Source organism: Trachemys scripta, chromosome 14 (genome assembly GCF_013100865.1).
Source record: "Trachemys scripta elegans isolate TJP31775 chromosome 14, CAS_Tse_1.0, whole genome shotgun sequence".
Lineage (NCBI taxonomy): Eukaryota > Metazoa > Chordata > Testudines > Emydidae > Trachemys > Trachemys scripta.
In genome coordinates, this window is record NC_048311.1 from 39,549,317 (window position 1) to 39,571,545 (window position 22,229).

Sequence of the window (22,229 nt, forward strand, 5' to 3'; positions counted from 1 at the left end):
GGGGGAGGTTTGGCCCCAGGCTGCTCCCAGCGGAGCTGGCTGCGATTCCCGCCCTGGGCCCGGGAAAGCTGCCGCCAGCTCCCGGTGTGTGCGGGGCGGGGGGAGCCGGGGTACAGGCCCCGCCAGGCAGGCCTGAGGGGGGAACCCAACAATAGGGAGGGGCAGAGGGGATAAAATTTCCCCCAGATCAGATGGGCTGAGCCAGCTGCAGTAGTTACAAAAATGGGGGGGAAATGGGGCTTTTCCTCCCCCCTTTCCTAGGATTTTAGCTCCCATTTCGCAGGGCTGTATCCTTAAAGGCCCAGTGCATCGCAGTGCCCAGACAGGGCCGCTCTCCCCCCTCCCCATAAGTTGTTACTGAGCTGCTAAAGGAGACTTGATCCAGTGAAATATTTACAGGTGCCCCCACAAAGCTCTCACTGTCACACCTGCTTCGAGTGTTTAAAGAATCCGGTCTCAGTTCCTGTGTCTGCGTAAAGCCGCCCAGCGCTTCATCAGTGTGTCCCAGCCACTGTCCCTGTTCCCCTGAGTTTCACTCCTCTTGGAATCCAGTCTGGGCAGTTTCACTCCTGCACATTAGTTTTTTATCAAAATATTATTTTTATTATTCTGAGCTCTTCATCCTAAACTTCATTAGCGCTGTGCGGAGGGATGTAATTGTGCCATGGAATTTGTATTTGTAATAGCAAATAATCATGGGAAATATTAATAGTTGCGAGTAGCTTCAGAAATCACATCTCAGGGTGACACTGTAACAGTTCCTGTTTCTATTGCAATGTTGTAATTTGAGTGCAATGCTGACTGATTTCATGGGCTGGTTTGAAAACACCTTCAATTTCCTTTGCTGTAGCCAATTGTTATTTTGTCTCTCTATCCAGCACCCTAGTGCTTTATCCCATGTCCCATTTGTGTGTAGAACTTGGTTCTCAAATACTCACTAACTTCAGGTTGAAGGCACCTAGATACTTTGTAATATTTCACTAGTGGCTGAAATCCCTTTAAAAAATTTGTCCCTAAGGGCTGTAGAGTGTCTCCTATACAGGGCTTCTCAAAAGGAACTTGCTGTGTTTTTTTTTTTTTTTTTTAATACTAAGCATAGATATACAATCCCAAGATAGATTGACAACCTCAAGCATTCAAACCTCATGAGTTATGAACCCAAGAGTCGAGAATTGAAAGAAAGAAAGAAAGAAAGAAAGAAAGAAAGAGGTTTTTCTTTTATTACCTTTTTGTGTTTGAGCCTTTGGGGTGTACTAGCTACATAGGTTTACTGCTACCGCTTCCAAAGGGTCCATACATCTAAAATGGTTGTACAATCCTGTAACATTCAATGCCATTTTACACTTCTGGGAACATGTGATTCCCCTCTCCCACTTGCAACTGAAAATTGATTTTAAAACCATATTTCTCTAAGTAACCCCCCCATCCGGAACACTCTGAAGTGTCCACTTTACTTTCCTATGACTTCATTTATTGCATGCATTGATATGGGATTTTTCTCCCACAGTGTTTATACTTCTAATGGCCTATGTTTGACAATTTTTGTTGTGATCCACTTCAGGGATAGTCTTCATTCTGACACATGTACTGATTTATACGACCAAAGTCAAAGAATTTGTAAAATGAATTGTTCTATGTGTCCTTCGCATTGGTCAGGCCGGGGGACGCAGTGTGCTGACCTCACCCTTTCGTTTATGTTTTCGCAGGGGGCTTGCTAATGCAGGTTAGTTACCCCATGGGAAAAACACCCATTTTCTTATAGACACAGACTATGCTGCTGACTCTGATGTTAAATGACCCATTATTGTTCATGGGCTGAAAACTCTGATGCTGATGGTGTGTCTCCTGCTCCTGTGCCAGGCGCTGCATCTGAATGTCTGCGCCCATGTGTGGGGGTGTCATGGAAAACAAATTATTTCTTTTAAAACTAAAAGAAATAGCAGAGTCTCCCCTAGCCCCCCTCACCAATTTGTCTTATTCCCTTCCCTTTCCTTCTCCAGGGCTTGTCTCCGTGGCCTGATGTTAAAGGTGTGAAGTTAATGCACATGAATTCCAGAGCTTTAAACCCCTGTGTGGACGCTTTCATTCAGAAGTCAGGTGGCCTTAATTTTGACATTGGTAGTAGGACAGGCACAGACCAGTGCAGGAGACCTTCCCCCCAATGCTATAAATCAGTGGTCCCAAACCTTTTCCATGGGGCGGGCGCCGAGGACCGTGGCCATCGGACAAGCAGCTGCTGAAATGCCGCCATGAAGCGGCAAAGTCAAGAGGGGTCACCGCCGAAATCGCAGAAAATAGGCGGCATTTCGGCGGCAGCACTTCTTGCCATTGCCGCTTCTCGGTGGCATTTTGGCGGCTTCTTGTCCGGTGGCCAGTAGGCGGGCGCACCGCATTGGGGACACCTGCTATAAATCATCAAGTCTTTGATCACTTCTTGAACATTTTTTAAGTATTGTATAGTCCAGGTGTAACCCACATGTGATATTGCAAGTCCAAAGAGAAGCAGTGGGGCGCTCATCTCATCTTCCCTGAGTGTTGCCTTGTGTAGAAACACAATTAGGATATTTCCCAGGTATCAGCTTTGGTCTGACAGAATTTCAGTAGATGGGTTGAGGTGGAAATGTAAGGTCATCGCACTCCTCTTCTCTCTCCTGCAAAGGACAGGACATCCCTCAAGAGCAGGAGAGCGATGGCCGGATAGTGTCATGGTAGATCCTGTTGTGCGCACGGAGAGCGTTGGCCTGTCAGCTCTTTGATCTCCTTCATAAGGAACACAGACCAAGTGGTGACACTTCTTGTCCCATGGGAGTGAACTATAAAGACTCCTTTGATCTCTTGCCCTGATGAGAGTGCACCCTGAGGAAGACACACTGCACCAGAGTCCTGCCTGGCTTCATTCAGAGCCGTTCCAGAGCATGGAGACGGTGATTGTGCTAAACAGCTATCTCCCCTCCAAGCTCTGATTGCCTCAGCTCTCAGGTGAGTAAAGAGGGAGTGGCCGTGACATGTGCCCAATGAAAACCTCTGATGCAGCTTTGGAAATACAGGCTAACTAGGCGGTTGCCTAGGGTGCCAAGTTAAATGGGGCGCCAAATTCGAGGAAAAAAATAAAATTAAAAAAAAGAGAGAACCCCGAAAAAGATGAAAAAAATACAAATAAAATAACGAAGATGTCATTATTTCAATTCCCATTTGTATATCGAGGGAATGTGAATTATAATTCATTTCTCTACATTTCTGAAAATTTATTAATATGTCCAAGCTTTTATTTACTTCAAAAATAATATTTTACTGAATTTTTTTTTCCAATTTGCGAGATAGGGTCAAGATGACCCACTCTGCAATTTTGATAAGCAATAACTCAGCCACAATGAAACACTTCTGCCAGCGGCAAGAGCTGCAATGCTAGTGACACCTAACTTGAACATAAATCAAGGTCGCATAGCCAGAAATTCATGTAGAGTGGAGATACCACGAGTTGATACTTTTAAAATGGTCATTTTAACACGTCATAGGTAGATAGTTAAGAATTGAGCAAATATTGTGGAAAATTGTGTTTCTTGGTGCCAAAGAATAAAGAATAACATCATTCAGCATTATAAATCCAAAAGGTGAGTATCTTTAAACGTTATTAAACCTTAGTGTTATTCTCAGGCTGTATAATTATGAACTTTTCTTTGTTATAACTGGTTCACATGTAATAAATAAGGTCCATAAAAGAAAAGTAACAGTGTTAATGCTTAATACACTACGAAAGTGATGACATCACACTCCAAGTGGGTAACCGTGAGGAAGGGGATTACTTTCCAAACAACCAGTGTTGGGTTATAACGTCGAAAAAGGTCATTTTGTTTCCATGTAAACGCTGTAACTAACTGTTTTAATAGGTAAGTGAGTGTATGTTACTAATCATTGGACCTTTAAGCAGTGAAAAGACGTGTTGGGATGGCTGCAATGTGCTTTAAATTGCCAACCATGTGGTGGGTGTGTCAGCCATCCTGAATGGTATAATGCTTTTAGTTGGGAGCATAGTACATAACAATATTCAAATGTCCCATGGCAGAAAGAGGAAAAAGAAAACCCTCAGGAGGTGAGGATTGGAAATGAAAGGCTGAGAAAGAAAAGAACCAAGCAAAACACCAGGGATCCTTCCAGAAATATCTTCTCTTTAATCCAAATAAAGATGGAAGTAGTTCACAGCATCCAGATGAAGGACTTTTACTTGGAGAGGAGGTTAGGTCACATCCGCATGGAAGTAGTTTGGAACATCAAGATGATGGAAACTTACTTCTAGATGAAGGGAGCTCACAGTATCAGACTCATATGGAAGTGGAGAAAATTTATTTACCTTCAGAGAGACATGCAGAAATTGAAGTAATGAAGAAGAAGGAAGAAAGGATGAGGAAGTTACAAACAATTTACAGTGTGTAGACCCAGCTTCATGTCTCAGATGTGATGACAGTGTGTGGCAAATTCTCGTGGAACATGGACCCGAAGAAATTCATGAATTTCCCTTCCGTAAGGGTGGAAATAAAAGAAAATTCTCTGCTCAGCATTACAAGAGGAAACTCATTAATGGGGAAGAAATTCATCGAAACTAGTTACAATATTCAGTGTCGAAGGACTCCATGTTTTGCTTTTGCTGAAAGTTGTTTAGAAATCAAACAAGTGGTACACCACTTACTGAAAATGGTTTGAAGGACTGGAAAATAATATCTTATATTCTCTCTTCACATGAAAGAAGTACAGAACATTTGCAATGTTTTCAAAATTGGAAAGAACTTGAATTATGATTGAAAAAAGGAAAAACTATCGATGAAGGAACTATATGTGATATCAAGGAAAAAGAAGAATATTGGCAACAAATATTAGAATGTCTCATTGCTTTAGTGAGATTTCTCAGTGGGCAAAATTTAGCATTCTGCGGCCCCAGTAGAAATGAAAAATTATAACTCAAGGTAATGGAAACTTTTTAAAATTTGTTGAATACCTAGCTTTGTTTGATCCAGTCATGAAGGAGCGTCTACGTAAAATAACGGATCTTGAAACACAGGTTCATTACTTAGAAAAAAATATGCAGAATGAACTGATTCAAATCCTAGCAAATGCCATTAAAAAGAAAATTGTAGAAGCTGCCCATTCCGCAAAATACTTTTCATTAATAGTGGACTGTACACCAGATGTGAGTCATGTTGAATATAATGACAATGATCATTCGTTTTGTGGATATGGAAAAGTCTGCAGATAAAGATAATGTTGAAGTGCTCAAAAAGGAACATTTTGGGGGTTTCGTACCACTGAAGAAGATGACTGGAGCATTTATCACTGAAACTATTCTACAAGATCTTGAATAAAGAAAATGATGGAAATCAATCCTAGGGCCTTTTTCATTCCTTGCAATGCGCAGTCTCTGAATTTGGTTGTCAGTGATGCTGCTAGATGCTGTTTGGAGGCAAGCAGTTTCTTGGACCTGGTGCAACGTGTTTATGTGTTTTTCTCAAGCTCAACACGCCGTTGGGAGATTCTGACTCGCCATGTGAATTCTCTAACTGTGAAACCACTTAGACAAGATGGGAGAGTCGCATTGCTGCTTTGAAGCCTCTTCACTATGAACTTGGAAACATTTATGATGCCCTAATTGAAATTTCTGATGACACTACCTTTACTGGATCATTTGGTAATACGGCACGTTCAGATGCAGAAGCTCTCGCAAATGGCCTTTCCAAATTCAAATTTGTGACTTCACTCATTTTGTGGTATAATATCCTTTTCGAGATTAACCTCACTAGTAAGCAGCCTCAGGAAAAGAACCTGAGCATACAGTCTGCTATCAAAAACTGCAGAAAACTAAAAATATTCTGGAGGAATTCAGAAGTGATGAAGGGTTTGAAAGAACACTGGTAGATTCTCTTGAGCTTGCTGAAGAAATAGACTTTCCGACAGAATTTGAACCAGAGTCAGTTTGCATTCAGCAAAAGAAACAGCAGTTTTCATATGAAGGATGAGACACACCCATGCAGAACGCAAAACAAAGGTTCAAAGTGAATTTCTACTTTGCAGTCCTTGGTACCGCTATTCACTCGGTTGACAAAAGATTTCAACAGATGCAGCAGCTAGATTCAGTATTTGGCTTTCTATATGATATCCACAGCTTGCAAAAGAAAACAGCAAAACAGATAAGAGAATTTTATATAAAACTGGAGTTGGCATTGACTCATGAAAATTCAAAAGGCATTGATGCTACAGATTTGTGTAGTGAGCTTCAGGCTTTTTCATGCTGACTTAAGAAACATTCCACTCCTGAAAAAGTACTGACGTTTGTTTGTGAAAATAAACTCTGACAGTTTTCCAAACATTTTTATAGCTCTACGCATTCTTTTAATTTTGCCAGTTTCCGTAGCTAGTGGGGAAAGTAGCTTCTCAAAGTTAAAATTGATAAAAACTTATCTGCTTTAAAAATGGTGCAAGAGAGACTTGTTGGACTTGCAACAATGTCTATAGAGCATGAAATAGCTGGAAAACTGGATCTAAGGGTATGTCTACACTACCCACTGGATCGGCGGGTAGTGATCGATCTATTGGGGGTCAATTTATTGCGTCTAGTCTAGATGAGATAAATCAATCCCCAATCGCTCTGCCATTGACTCTGGTACTCCACCTCCATGAGAGGTGGAAGCGGAGTTGATGGGGGAGCAGCAGCAGTTGACCCCATGCCATGAAGACGCTGCGGTAAGTCGATCGAGGTATTCACGTAGCTGAAGTTGCATCCCTTACTTCGAGACCTCCCCCTCCCCCTTCCCGTAGAGCAAGGCTAGAAGAACTAGTGTCTGAATTTTCAAAACTTAAAGCAAGAAAAGTCATGTTTTAAGAGCACAGCGTGTTTTTAATTGTGTGTTTTGTAAATACAGGTTAAAGTTCATTGAAGAGGTTTCTTATTTCTTTCAATATTGGATGTGGTGGTAAAGCTGTTTAGTGTAATGGATGATTTTGGATTTGTAATAATAAAAATTATAATTAACATTTTAAAGACATTTATATTTGTAATTGGACTGAAATATCATCTAGCTCTTGTGTACAAATCTATTCTGAAAATTTCGTGTGTCTATTTTATCTGATCTCAGAAACATTAGTTGGACAGTAGTGTGGATAGACAAACCGAATGATTACGCCTCTGTTTAAAAGAAAATGCTTAAAAAATGATAAAAGGGAAAAGGGGCAAAATGTTTCCCAGTTTACGGAAATCCTCAGCCTACATCTGCCCTTGGGGTTTGGGGTTGGGGGGCGCCGATTGCATGGTTTGCCTCGGGGACCTAGTCTAGGGCTGCCCCTGCATTCTGATGTATGACCGAGGTAACAGACAATGCTGTCTGTCTACGTTATATTTCCCTGGTAGTGCCTAGTTACAAGGGAACTATCCACAGGCACCCCCCTCCCTTCCCACAAACACACTGCTCCCAGGTTACATTGGATTTTTTAAAAAAGAGACAAACTCATGATTTTTGGGGCTCTGATTCCTGAATGTTCAGGGTGTCCTAGGTCTTGGTCTGATTTCCAGGCAGGCTTTAGACCTCAGCCACACTAGAGTCAGACCAGAGTCACTGCTGGCTCTGGCAGGGGGTGAGTGCAGATGGACCAATAGGATCAGTCTCTGCCTATCTGTCCCTGGGGGCTGCCGGAAGAGTCCAGAGCAGCTCGTTCTTCAGGTGTGGCCACTAGAGGGCTCCGGCTGTTGCTAAGGGAGAGGGGTTTACACTGCAATTTGGGGCAATCCCTCAAAATGGCCCCCTTGATTCTGCTCTTTTTCTAGCATTTGGCTCAGAGATGCTGTTACTGGGAGGGTCTGAAGAGCTTGGAGGGAACCGGGGTGTGACATGGACCGAAGTCCCTTCCGTAACCTCCCCCATCGCCCCGACAGGCTGAGGAATCACGTCCACATTTCGCTCCAGATTGGCTCATCTTCCAGGCTGTGATGGAGCCAGCTCAGGTACGGGATTTTCAGGGAGCTGCTTGGTAGGGGGAGGGAGAGGGAGGGAGGAGACAGGGTGTGAGAAACCTATTCATTTTCAGAGTAGGACCATTGGTGATGGGGAGGGAGGGACATTCACCCATTTCAAAAAGAGGACGCAACCACCCTGCACAGGGATGGAGCCTGAACCCACTAGCCAGAGGCTACTTAGAAATACGAAGGGAAGCTCTTGGGATTCCTGTCAGGTGTATGGGAAATGAGAAGACACTGCCCTGCTCCGTGTGCTGGGGGGGATAGGGAGCTTTCACCTTCTCCCACCCCTTGAAGCCTCCTGGCTGCTATGAACAGGGTGGGGGTGGGATTCTGCCATTCTGGCCCTCCCAGAGCTTCCATTTCTTTATTCTTCCTCCCACGTGACAAGTGAGATTTTGGCTGGGGCAGCAGGTGCTGAGTGAGGGATTTTTGGTGTTTCAGATGCCGGTGACCTTCGAGGAGGTGGCTGTGTATTTCACCCAGGGGCAGGGGGCTCTGCTGGATCCCGCTCAGAGAGCCCTCTACAGGGACGTCATGCAGCAGAACTACGAGATTGTGACCTCGCTGGGTAAGGGATTCCCGTCCCCTCGGTTATTAGAAGCCGTTGAGTTTGTATGTATGAATCTGGTCAGGTTCTTCCCTGATCAGTTAGATCTGAGGGGAATGTTTTGCATAATGAACAGTTGCCTTGTGAGAGAGACTTCCATCTCCGTGCCCTCTCCAGTGAGACACGGTGTCAAAACTTAATGGACATGTTAGCTCATCCCCACCCCTCTGGCTTTAAAAGGGACAGAATTCATTCGTTGTCCTCTCTGTATTGACTCCCATACACACCAAATCCTTATTTATCTCCCTTCTTGAGAATAGCTCCAGCCATTGGGAAGGCTTAGAAATAGGCAGAGGTTTCACGCGAGAGCTGTGTGTGAGTCAGCAATGCCCCTAGGCTGCGCAGATCCTGGGAACACCTAATGAGAGTGTAAAAATTCCCCTCACCTCCCCAGAGGGCTGCCTCTCCCAAGAGGGCTCAGCGACCATGTTCCTGTCCTCTTGGGTTCCATGTTCCCCAGCAGAGCACAGGGACATGTTCCGCTCACACAATGTCCTTTGTGACAGATGCACTCTCAATCCTCCATGCACCCTGATCTGGTTTGACTTCCACCCCCTGCGCAGGATTCCCCATTCCCAAACCTGAGCTGATCTCCCGCCTGGAACGAGGGGAAGAGCCGTGGGTCCCAGATCTCCAGGCCTGTGAGGAAAGAGAGAGCCTGAGAGGCACCCACACAGGTAAGGACTGACACAGAAATCATCTGGGGAATGAAGAAAAAGTTGAGAATCCTAAAAATGTGGTGTGAGTAATGCCCTCGGTTCTTCCTCCTCTTACCCAGGGCAGCGCTATAGTCAGCAGATATTGCTCACGGCTTTCCACCTGTCCTGTTAGCTGCAGGAGTTTCCTTCCTGTTTCTCCTTCCCTCTGAGTGTTTGTGTGGGATGTGGAATCAGAATCCATTACTGATTCTTCCCAAATTTAGTGAGCTGGGTTTTCCCTTGGTGCTATTCCTCTTTCTCCACAGCAGAATGACTCCTGTCTGGATTGTGTCTCTCCCAGCAGGTGCTGAGCGAGGGAGTGAGAAGGAGGAAGGGGATCATCATGAGGAAGTCCCTGGGAAAGTGGAACCACAAAGGACATTTGTGGGAAGAGATGAAGGGAATTTTTCCCAGTGCTTCGAACAGGAAGAAGCCTGGGGAAATTGGGACAGGTCAGAGAGGCAGCGGGAAAACCACCCAAGGAAGAAGGTGGATGAATCTATTAAATGTGGGGGAGGAGACCAGGATCCCACAACCCAGCAGACAAATTTCAAGGAAGACAAACGCTATGAATACCTCATGTATGGGGAAGGATTCATTCTGAGATCACAGCTTGTTACACATCAGACAATCCATACCGGAGAGAAACCCCTTCAATGCTTGGACTGTGGGGAAATCTTCAATAATCGCTCAGCCCTGAGTAATCATGGGAGAAGCCACAGAAGAGCGAAACCGTCTCAATGTCTCGAGTGCGGGAAATGTTTCATTTGGAAGTCAGAACTAATTAGACATCAGCTCAGCCACACAGGGGAGAGACCCCACAAGTGCGTGTACTGTGGGATAAGTTTCACATGGAGGTCAGACCTTGTTAGACATCAGGCAATCCACACAGGAGAGAGACCCCATAAGTGTTTAAACTGTGGGAAAAGTTTCACACAGAGGTCAGTTCTTGTTATACATCAGCGAATCCACACAGGAGAGAGACCTTACAAGTGCGTGGACTGTGGGAAAAGTTTCACATGTAGGTCAGACCTTGTTCGACATCAGTCAATCCACACAGGAGAGAGACCCCATAAGTGTTTAGACTGTGGGAAAAGTTTCACATGGAGGTCAGTCCTTGTTATACATCAGAGAATCCACACAGGAGAGAGACCTTACAAGTGCTTAGACTGTGGAAAAGGTTTAATGTGTAGGTCACACCTTGTTAGACATCAGTCAATCCATGCAGGAGAGAGACCCCACAAGTGCTTGGACCCTGGGGAAATTTCACACAGAGATCCCACCTCATTAAACACGAGAGAATAGACACTGGAGCTAAACATCTCTGACACAGAGACAGAAGGTGTTAAGGAAATTGCATTTAATTGACCTAGATTCAATCTTTAGAGACACGTTAGAAAAGTGTGTCCTAGTTAGGTAAACTAGCGCTTCGAGAGGTAAACGTGTATTGTTAAAGACATGGAAGAAGATGGTAACTGTAGTGGTCTTTGTTTGGCTGTATCTTGTTAGAGGTTAACAATGGAAGTAAACAGTTCTTTTCTAGAGCTGTATTCTGTGAATTCAGAGATCAAAAGGGAATATTAACATTTAGACAAAACTTGGTTGTAATAATGTCATTGTCTCCTGAAAGTTTGTGGTAAACTGTCTATGAACTGCTTTATGGAGAATCACCTCATGCTAATCCATGTAATTACTTACCAGTGATGTTTAGGAAATAGAAGGTTACTTCAAAAGCCTATTGTTCAGCCAAGGACTGTGTGCTGTCGAGATACTGCAAAAATGATTTTCTTTTCTGATCTGCCTAACCTTTATACGGGGGGAGTGTGATTCGGAAGATGGGGATCTGCAGTCCTATCTGGACCGCAGTGACATTGAAATTGGACATTGGACTAAAACTTGTTTAAATGATTAAGAAAAGGACTCTTTGCAATTCTAAAGCACCATCTCTACAGTGAAACTAACCTAATGACTCTATGCATGTCTGTATGTATAATGATCGTTTAACCAACACACACTCTCTATTTTCTTCTTTTAATAAATCTTAGTTGAGTTAATAAGAATTGGTTGTAAGCGTGTATTTGGGTAAGAATTGAAGTATTCCTTAACTTCATGGATAATGTATAGGATCCTTTGGGATTGGTGGAACTTTTTAATATGGTGAATAAGATTTTCAGCAATTCCCATCATGTTGAAGTGGGCTGCCTGGGAGGGAGCCCAAGGCTGGGTTGCTGTAAGGGAGCTGTGCTTTGGCTTCTGTATAACAGTAAGGTATTGTAGAAGCTGTTTTGTTGCTGGCTTGAAGAATCTAAGTATTGGAATAGCCACCAGTTTTGAGGCTTGTCTGCTCCATTCTTCGCAGTTTGCCCTAATTGCGCAATCTCAGTGTGACCCTGGTCACAACTTCATAAATGCCTTGCCTGTGGGGAAAGTTTCATTCAGCCGTCATGAAACACCCCCCCCCCCCCCGCAGATTGCAAGCCACCATCAACGGAGGTGGGGGAGTCCGCCAATGGTCCACAGTTCTTGTGGGCCCACGGCTCCCCACTCTTCCCGGGCACTGGGGAATGCCCTTCGGTTCCCCACTAACCACGGGCATTGTGGGATCCATCTCAGTTCTCCAGTTGCCATGTGTGCCTGGGACCACTGGAGTTCCCAAGGACCCTCGGATGTGGGGGAAATCCTGAGTAGCTCCCTAGGGGCCGGGGGCATAGGGAAATTTCCCCGGGGGCAGGGAGGAAATGGCTCCCCAGTTCCCCCTGGGCTTTGGAAAGTTCCCTGCAGCTCCCCAGGCCCTGCAGATGGGGGGAAATCCCCCTTAAACCTTTCCAGAGGTCATGGGGTTGGGAATCCCCCTTGGGAATCTGTCCCCAGCTTCACAGTGCAAGGTGCAGGGAGGATATCTTTTGATGCTCCCTGTTGCCCATGGGTGTGGGGGAATCCAGTCTCTGTGAGCATTGGAGATCCCCCTGTCATTCTCCTGGCCCCACAGACAAGAGCGTGGTGTCCCTCGCGGCTGCCTAGTGTCTGTGGCCTTGCATTATCCCCCGTGGCTCTGCAGTCGCAGATAACATGGCAGTCCCCACCGGTGGGGAAGCAATACCCCACACCTCCCCAGCCACCAAGTCCAGGGTGGGAAATGCTCCCCAGCTGCCATGGGAAGAGGGGAGCTACTCAGGATTCCCCTTGGATCCACGGGCCATTGGGAACTCCAGTGGTCCCAGGCACGCATGGCGACTGGGGAACTGAGATTGATCCCACAATGCCCATGGGCAGTGGGGAACCTCAGGGCATTCCCCAGCACCCAGGAAGAGTGGGGAGCCATGGGCCTGCGAGGACTAGGGACCATTGGAGGATTCAACACCTCTGTTGGTGGCAGCTTGTGAGCTGCGGGGGTGTTTCTCCACCACCTGAAGTGGCAGCGGAGCAGCATGGAATTCCCCCCCCCAACACCATGGGCTGGGGAAATGCAGGGCATCCCCCCCATCCACAGGAGGTTGGGGGCCATGACGGCGGAATGAAACTTTCCCCACAGGCCAGGCATTTATGAAGTTGTGACCAGGGTCCGGGGGGCCACACTGAGATTGCTCAACTAGGGCAAACTGCAAAGAATGGAGCCGACCATCCTCAAAACTGGTGGATATTCCAATATTTAGCCCTGGTCTACACTACAGGGTTAGGTCAAATTTAGCAGCGTTGGGTCGATTTAATGCTCCATCCGTCCTCATGAGCAACCTTGTTTTGTCAACTTAAAGGGCTCTTAAAATCAACTTCTGTATTCCTCCCCAGCATGGGGATTAGTGCTAAAATCGGCCTTGCTGGGTTGAATTTGGGGGAATGTAGACACAATTCGATGGTATTAGCCTCTGGGAGCTATCCCAGAGTGCTCCATTGTGACTGCTCTGACACCACTTTCAACTCTGATTCACTAGCCAGGTACACAGGAAAAGCCCTGTGAACTTTTGAATTTCATTTCCTGTTTTGCCAGCGCGGCGAGCTCAGCAGCACAGGTGACCATTCAGTCCCAGAATCGCAAACGAGCTCCAGCATGGACTGAATGGGAGACACTGGATCTGATCACTGTATGGGAAGAAGAATCTGTGCAGGCAGAACTCCATTCAAAAAGACAAAATGCTGATATATGTGCCAAAATCACACACGGCATGGTGGCCAGGCTACACCAGGGACACACAGCAATGCCACGTGAAAGTTAAGGAGCTCAGACAAGCCTACCAAAGAACAAAGGAGATACACGGTTGCTCCAGGTCAGAGCCCCATACATGCCGCTACTTTGATCAGCTGCATGAAATTCTAGGGGGGGACGACCCTACCACTACCCCACCACTGTCCGTGGACACCTACAAAGGGGGAGTCTCACACAAAAGGGAGGAGGATTTTGTGGATGAGGAGGAGGAGGAGAGTACACAGCAGGCAAGCAGAGAATCTGTTCTCCCCGGCAGCCAGGAACTTTTCATCACCCTGGAGCCATACCCTCCGAAGGCGTGCTCCTGGACCATGAAGCTGGAGAAGGCACCTTTGATGAGTGTACCTTTGTAAATACACTACAGCAGGGGTCCCCAATGCGGTGCCCATGGGCACCAGGGCGCCCGCCGGGGCATCTATGTGCGCCCGCCTACTAGCCACCAGACAAGCAGCTGCCAAAATGCTGCCGAGAAGCTGCAACGTCAAGAAGTGCTGCTGCCGAAATGCCGCCGATTTTCTGCGACATTTCAGTGGCGACACCTCTTGATGTTGCCACTTCTCGGCGGCATTTCAGCGGCTACTTGTCCAGCAGCCACGGTCCTCAGTGGCTGGTCGTCTGGCGCCCGCCACACGGAAAAGGTTGGGGACCACTGAACTACAGGGTTTAAAAGCAAGTGTGTATAATGATTCATTTGCCCTGAAGACTTGGGATGCATTCACAGCCAGTACAGCTCCTGGAAAAGTCTGTTAACGTGTCTGGGGATGGAGCAGGAATCCTCCAGGGACATCTCCATGAAGCTCTCCTGGAGGTACTCCAAAAGCCTTTGTAGAAGGTTTCTGGGTAGGGCTGCCTTATTCCATCATCCATGGTAGGACACTACCACGCCAAGCCAGTAGCAAGTAGTCTGGGATCATTGCAGCACAAAGCATGGCAGGGAATGGTCCTGGGCTTTGGTTGCATTCAAGCAACATTTGGTCTTTATCTCTCTGTGTTAGCCTCAGGAGAGTGATATCATTCATGGTCACCAGGTTGAAATAGGGGAATTTGTTTAAGGGGACAATTAGAGGAGCCTGTTCATGCTGAGCTGTTTGCGTTTGGTTGAAAGGGATCATCCCTGATAATAACCACGTGGTGGGGGGAGGGGTGAAGGGATCATCCCAGAGAATTGGGTGGGGGAGGATTTGTGCTGCACATCCACCCAAAAACCGCAGCCCCTCCTTTTAAATGGCCAACCCAACAGGCATTGCTTGGTATGGGAAAGAAGGGCACCGCAGTTCAAAAGCATTCCCACAGGTTATGAAGGCGGAAGAAGCCAACCCCGCGTACTCTCTGGCTTACCATGGCTGCCTGCAAACCGAATTCTGTTGCCCAGCCATGTGTGATGGCTCACACCATACCGGCAGGCACTCGATATAAAAGGCAAAATGCGACCTTGTACCTAAAGAACATGGGCTGCCTGCTGAGAATTGCTTGATTCACTGTGAAAGAGTCTCTTTTTTTTTCTGAAATGTATCTTTTAGAATTCTACTCTCCCTTTTTTTCCTCCTGCACGTGCAAATGTTTCTACACTCCCTCTATCATCTCCTTCCCAGAGGTTATCACAGATTAGAAGGTGAAAAAAAACGCACTCACGATGACATGTTTTCCAAGCTCATGCAGTCCTCCTGCACTGATAGAGCACAGTTGAATGCGTGGAGGCAAACAATGGCAGAGTCCAGGAAAGCATTAAGTGAGTGCAATGAGAGGAGGCAGGATGCGATGCTCAAGCTAATGGGGGATCAAACAGACATGCTCAGGTGTCTGGTGGAGCTGATGCGGGAAAGGCAGCAAGAGCACAGACTGCCGCTGCAGCCCTTGTATAACCACCTGCCCTCCTCCTCAAGTTCCATATCCTCCTCCCCCAGATGCCCAAGAACGCTCCGGGCACCCAGCCACTCCACCCCAGAGGATTGCCCAAGAAACAGAAGGTTGGCATTCAATCAGTTTTGATTTGTAGTGTGGCCTTGTCCATTCCTCCTCCCCTCTTCCCCCACCCCACCCGGTGCTTCTCTCCTCCCCCACCCCACCCGGGCTACCTTGTGAGTTATCTCCCTATTTTTTAATCAATTAACAAAGAATACATGGTTTTGAAATGATAGTGACTTTATTTCCTTTGCAAGTGGTGATAGAATGGGGGAGGGTGGTTGGCTTACAGGGAATTAGAGTCAACCAAGGGGGCGGGTTTGCATCAAGGAGAAACAAACAGAACTGTCACACCGTAGCCTGGCCAGTCATGAAACTGGGTTTCAAAGCTTCTCTGATGTGCAGCGTGCCCAGCTGTGCTCTTCTAATTGCCCTGCTGTGAGAAATGGGCCACCAGGCAATTTGCCTCAACCTCCCACCCTGCCATAAATGTCTCCCCCTTATTCTCACATATATTATGGAGCAAACAGCAATAACAGTGGGAATATTGGTTTCGCTGAGATCTAACCTAGTCAGCAAACAGCACCAGTGAGCTTTTAAACATCCAAATGCACATTCTACCACTGTTCTGCACTTGCTCAGCCTATAGTTGAACTGCTCCTTATTACTGTCCAGGGTGCGTGTGTATGGCTTCATGAGCCATGGCATTAAGGGGTAGGCTGGGTCCCCAAGGATAACTATAGGCATTTCAACATCCCCAACAGTTATTTTCTGGTCTGGGAAGTAAGTCCCTTCCTGCAGCTGTTCAAACAGACCAGAGTTCCTGAAGATGTGAGCGTCATGCACCTTTCCCGCCCATCCCACGTTGATGTCAGTGAAATGTCCCTTGTGATCCACCAGTGCTTTCAGCACCATTCAAAAATACCACTTGCGGTTTACGTACTGGTTGCCAAGTTGGTCCAGTCCCAAGATAGGGATATGTGTTCCATCTATTGCCCCACCACAGATAGGGACTCCCATTGCAGCAAAGCTATCCACTATGACCTGCACATTTCCCAGAGTCACTACCCTTGATTTGGGAGCCATAGGGCCACGAGAAATGGGGACCATTGGCAGAGTCCCCCACCTCCGTTGGTGGTGGATTGCGATGGCCAAATTAAACTTTCCCCACAGGCCAGGCATTTATGTAATTGTGACCTGGGTCTCGGGGGGGCATACTGAGATTGCTCAAATAGGGCAAAGTGCAAAGAACGGGACAACAATCCCCAAAACTAATGGCTATTACAATACTTAGATTCTCCAAGCCAGCAACAAAACAGCTTCTACAATACCTTATTGGCTACACAGAGGCCAAAGCACAGCTCCCTTAAAGCAACCTGGCCTTGGGATCCCTCCCAGACAGCCCAGTTAAACATGATGGGGATTGCTGAAAATCTTATTCCTCATATTAAAAAGTTCCACCAATTCCAAAGGATCCAATACATTATCCACCAAGTTAAGGAATTCGTCAGTTCTGACCCAAATGCACGCTTTACAGCCAATTCTTATTAACTCAACTAAGATGTATTAAAAGAAGAAAAGAGAGAGTGTGTTGGTTAAAAAATCATTATACATACAGAGATGCATAGAGTCCTTAGGTCTGTTTCACTGTAGAAATGATGCTTTAGAATTGCAAAGAGTCCTTTACAGAAACATTTCATCACGTTCTAGTCCAATGTCCAAATTTCAATGTCAGGGCGGTCCAGATGGGACTGGAGATCTCCATCTTCCAACTCACACTCCCTCTCCTCCCCCACAAAAAAAGGCTTAAGCAGATAAGAGAAGAAAGGATCATTTTTGCAGCGTCTCGACAGCTCACAGTCCTTGGCTGAACAACAGGCTTTTGAAGTAACCTTCTAGTTCCTAAACATCACAGGTAATTAATTACATGGATTAACATGAGGTGATTCTCCATAAAGCAATTCATAGACAGTTTACCATAAACTTTCAGGAGACAAACAATGACATTATTACAACCAAGTTTTATCTAAATGGCAATATTCCCTTTTGATCTCTAATTCACAGAATAGAGCCCTACACAGGAACCATTTATTTCCCTTGTTAACCTCTAACAAGATACAGCCAAACAAAGACTACTACTGTTACCATCTTCTTCCATGTCTTTAACAATACACGTTTACCTTTCAAAGCTCTAGTTTATCTAAGGAGGACACATTTTTCTAACATGTCTCTAAAGGTTGAATCTAGGTCAATTACATGCAATTTCCTTAACACTTTCTGTCCCTGCATCAGAGAAGTTTAGAAGTGCAATTTCCACACAGTCTAAACACTTGTGAGGTCTCTCTCCTGTGTGGATTCTCTGATGTTTAAGAAGGCGTGACCTCCATAGGAAACCTTTTCCACAGAATAAACACTTGTGGGGTCTCTCTCCTCTGTGGATTCTCTGATGTACAAGAAGGTCTGACCTCCGTATGAAACTTTTTCCACATTCCAAGCACTTCTGGGGTCTCTCTCCTGTGTGGATTGCCTGATGTTTAACAAGGTCTGACCTCTGTATGAATCTTTTCCCACAATCTAAACATTTATGGGGTCTCTCTCCTGTGTGGAATACCTGATGTTTAACAAGGTCAGACCTCCATACGAATCTTTTTCCACAGACTAAACACTTATGGGGTCCCTCTCCTCTGTGTAATGCCTGATGTTTAAAAAGAACTGACCTCCGTTTGAAACTTTTCCCACAGTCCAAGCACTTGTGAGGTCTCTCTCCTGTGTGGATTCTCTGATGTTGAATAAGATCTGACCTCTGCATGAAACTTTTCCCACAGTCCAAGCACTTGTGAGGTCTCTCTCCTGTGTGGATTCTTTGATGTTGAATAAGGTCTGACCGCCGTATGAAACTTTTCCCACAGTCCAAGCACTTATGGGGTCTCTCTCCTGTGTGGATCGCCTGATGATTAAAAAGGTCTGATCTCTGTATGAAACTTTTCCCACAGTTGAAACACTTATGGGGTCTATCTCCTGTGTGGATTGCCTGATGTTTAAGAAGGTCAGACCTCTGTATGAAACTTTTCCCACAGTTGAAGCACTTATGTGGTCTCTCTCCTGTGTGGCTTAGCTGATGTCTAATTACTTCTGACTTCCAAAGGAAACACTTCCCACACTGGAGGCATTGATAGGGTTTCTCTCCTGTGTGGCTTCTCCCATGGTTATTCAGGTCTGAGCGATTATTGAAGCTTTGTCCAAGGTCCAAGCATTGAAGGGGTTTCTCTCCGGTATGGATTGTCTGATGTGATCTCAGAATAAATCCTTTCTCAAAATCGAGGCATTCACAGCATTTGTCTTCCTTGGAATTTGCCTGCTGGGTTGTGGGATCCTTTTCTCCTCCCCCATATTTAATAGATTCATCCACTTTCTTCCTTGGGTGGTTTCCCTGCAGCTTTTCTGACCTGTGCCAATTTCCCCAGGCTTCTCCCTGTTCCCAGCATTGGGAAAAATTCCCTTCAGCTCTTCCCACAAAGGTCCCCTGTGGTTGCACTTTCCCAGCAACTTCCTCATGATGATTCCCATTCTCGTTCTCACTCCCTTGCTCAGCACCTGCTGGGAGAGAGAGACGATCCAGACAGGAGTCATTGTGCTGCAGAGAAAGAGGAATAACACCGAGGGAAAACCCAAAACAAAGACTGAGCAATTGGATTGTGCCTCCACATCCCACCCAAACACTCAAAGGGAAGGAGAGATGGGAAGGAAACTCTTGTAGCCAATAGGACGGGTGGAAAGCCGTGAGTGATATCTGCTGACTACTGCGCTACCCTGGGTGAGAGGAGGAAGAACTAAGGGCATTTACTGACACCATATTTTTGGGATTCTCAACTTTTTCCTTCATTCCCCATTTCTGTGTCAGTCCTCACCTGTGCGGGAACATCTCAGGCTCTCACTTTCCTCGCAGGCCCGGAAGTCCGGCACCCACGGCTCTTCCCCTCGTTCCAGGTGGGAGATCAGCTCAGGTTTGGGAATGGGGAATCCTGGAGGGGGGTGGGGGGAATCAGACAGATCAGGATGCATGGAGGATTGAGAGAGCGTCTGTCATAAAGAACATTCTGTGAGAGGAATCTGTCCCTGTTCTGTGCTGGGCAATGTGGAATGCAAGAGAACGGGAACATGGTCACTGAGCCCTCTTGGGAGAGGCAGACGTCTGGGGAGGTGAGGGGAATTTTTACACCCTCACTAGGAATTCCCAGGATCTGCACAGCCTAGGACCTTTGCTGACACACACACAGCTCTGGCATTAAACCCCTGCCTATTTCTAAGCCTTCCCAATGGGTGAAGCTATTCCCAAGAAGGGAGGTAAAAAAGGATTTGGTGTGAATGGGAATCAATACAAAAAGGACAATGAATGAATTCTGCCTCTTTCAAAGCAGGAGGGGTGGGGATGAGCTAACATGTCCATTAAGTTTTGACACCATGTCTCACTGGAGAGGGCACAGAGATGCAAGTCTCTCTCACAGGGCAGCTGTGCATTACGCAAAACATTTTCCTCTGATCTAACTGACGAGGGAAGAACCTGAGCAGTGTCAGACATGAAGACTCCACGGCTTCTAATAACCAAGGGGATGGGAATCCCTTACCCAATGAGGTCACTGTCTCGTAGTTCTCCTGCATGACATCCCTGTAGAGAGCTCTCTGAGCGGGGTCCAGCAGAGCCCCCTGCCCCTGGGTGAAATACACAGCCACCTCCTCGAAGGTCACCGGCATCTGAAACAAGAGTCCCCCACTCAGCACCTGCTGCTCCAGCCACAATCCCACTAGTCACAGGGAAAGGAAAAAAACCTCAAAGCTCTGGGAGGGCCAGAGTAACAAAATCAGACCCCTACTGTTCAGAGCAGCCAGGAGGCTTCAGGGGGTGGGAGAAGGTGAGAGCTCCTTGTCCCGCCCCAGCACACGGAGCAGGGCAGGGTCTTCTCATTTCCCACACACCTGCCAGCCACAGGCTGATCCAGGAAGCAGAGCTCTGAGCCAGGGACAGGGACAGGTATCTCAACAGCTTCCCTTCATATTTCCCAGCAGCCTCTGGCCAGTGGGTTCAGGCTCCAGTCCTGTGCAGGGGGTTGTGTCCTGTTTTCAAAATGGGCAAATGTCCCTCTCCCCCACTGCTGCCAGTGGTCCTACCCAGAAAATCGGCAGGTTTATCACACTCTGTCTCCTCCCTGCCTCTCCCTCCCCATGCCCAGAAGCTCCCTGAAAATCCCCTACCTGAGCTGGCTCCATCACAGCCATTTCCCTTACGTGTCTGCTGGAAGACGGGACGATCTGGAGTGAAATGTGGACGTGATTCCTCAGCCTGTTGGAGCGAGAGGGACTATGGGGCATGTTACAGACAGGGCTGGAGTCCATGTCACACCCTGAGTCCTCCCAGGCTCTTTAGACCCTCCCAGTAACAGCATCTCTGAGCAAAACACTAGGAAAAGAGCAGAATCAAAGGGGCCACTTTGGGGGATTGCCCCAATTTGCAGTGTAAGCCCCTCTCCCTTAGCAATAGCTGGAGCCCTCTGGTGGCAACACCTGAATAATGAGCTGCCCTGGACTCCCCCAGCAGCCCCCAGGGACAGGCAGGCAGAGGCTGATCCCATTGGCCCATCCGCACGTCCCCCCTGCCAGAGCCCGCAGTGACTCCGGTCTGACACCGGTGTGGCTGAGATCTGAATCCTGCACGAAAATCCGACCAAGACCTAAGGCAGCCCTGAACACTCAAGGATCAGAGCCCCCAAAATCATGAATGTGTCTCTTTTAAAAAAATCCAATGTAAGCTGCGAGCACTGTGTGCGCGAGCAGGAAGGGAGGAGGTTGCGTGTGGATATCTGCCTTGTAACTAGCACTGCCGGGGAAATGTAACTTGGACAGACGGCATTGTCTGTTACCCCGTCGTACATGGGGATGGTCATATCGGTGTGTCTGTGACTGCGATGCTCACAAAGGTGTGAGGCAGAGTCTGGCAGGTGTAACAAAACTATATTAAGCTCACTTCACTCATGTGATGAGTTCTCAGACCAGCCCATGAAATCAGTCAGCTCCACCCTTAAATTACATTATAATAGAAACAGGAACTGTTACAGTGTCACCGTGAGATGCGATTGCTGAAACTACTCGCAACTATTCATATTTCCCATGATGATTTGCCATTAAAAATATGAATTCTATGGCCCAATGACGTCCCTCCGCACAAAGCTAATGAAGTTTAGGCTGAAGAGCTCAGAGTAATGAAAATAATGTTTTTATAAGGAACTAATGTAAAGGAATGAAACTGCCCAGACTGGAGTCCAAGAGGAGTGAAACTCAGGGGAACAGGGACAGTGGCTGGGACACACGGATGAAGCGCTGGGCGGCTTTACACAGACACAGGAACTGAGACCCGGATTCTTTAAACACTCGAAGCAGGTGTGACAGTGAGATCTTTGTGGGGGGTCTGTAAATATTTCACTGGATCAAGTCTCCTTTAGCAGCTCAGTAACATCTTATACAGGAGAAGAGTGGCTCTGTCCGGGCTCTGCGACGCACTGGACCTTTAAGGACACGGCCCTGGGAAATGGGAGCTGAGATCCTGGGAAAGGGGGGAGGAAAAGCCCCAATGCCCTATTTTTGCAAACACTGCAGCTGGATCAACCCATCTGGGGACAATTTTTATTCCCTCTGTCCCTCCGTATTCCTGGGTTTCCCCCTCCGGCCTGCCTACGGGGCCTGTACCCCGGCTCCCCCGACCCGCACACACCGGTAGCTGGCGGCAGCTTTCCCGGGCCCAGGGCGGGAATCGCAGCCAGCTCCGCTGGG

General features: G+C 46.9%; 3 protein-coding genes and 1 long non-coding RNA gene across 9 annotated transcripts in view; 2 read left to right on the forward strand and 2 right to left on the reverse strand.

The window, feature by feature from the left end:
• The window catches only part of LOC117887100 (zinc finger protein 208-like), an 882,934-nt gene that overhangs the window by 351,544 nt on the left and 509,161 nt on the right, over positions 1-22,229 (forward strand). The gene's annotated exons all lie outside the window — the stretch shown is intronic.
• The window catches only part of LOC117886905 (zinc finger protein 260-like), a 241,991-nt gene that overhangs the window by 45,746 nt on the left and 174,016 nt on the right, over positions 1-22,229 (reverse strand). The window lies entirely within an intron of this gene.
• On the forward strand, positions 7,017-9,747 carry LOC117887024. Its single transcript, XR_004648104.1, has 3 exons — positions 7,017-7,984; positions 8,441-9,283; positions 9,606-9,747. It is a non-coding gene; the product is annotated as an uncharacterized LOC117887024 (long non-coding RNA).
• On the reverse strand, positions 16,189-22,144 carry LOC117886916 (zinc finger protein 436-like). Of its 2 annotated transcripts, none has more exons than XM_034789056.1 (4): positions 20,658-22,144; positions 20,033-20,159; positions 19,316-19,429; positions 16,189-19,001 (listed from the first exon to the last, which is right to left on the reverse strand). In XM_034789056.1, the coding sequence occupies exons 1-4, from the start codon at positions 20,796-20,798 to the stop codon at positions 17,656-17,658; spliced, it is 1,728 nt and encodes a 575-aa protein (XP_034644947.1). In that variant the 5' UTR covers positions 20,799-22,144; the 3' UTR covers positions 16,189-17,655. The 2 variants fall into 2 exon arrangements, with proteins under 2 accessions (XP_034644947.1, XP_034644946.1); XM_034789055.1 differs by having other exon boundaries at positions 16,189-19,004.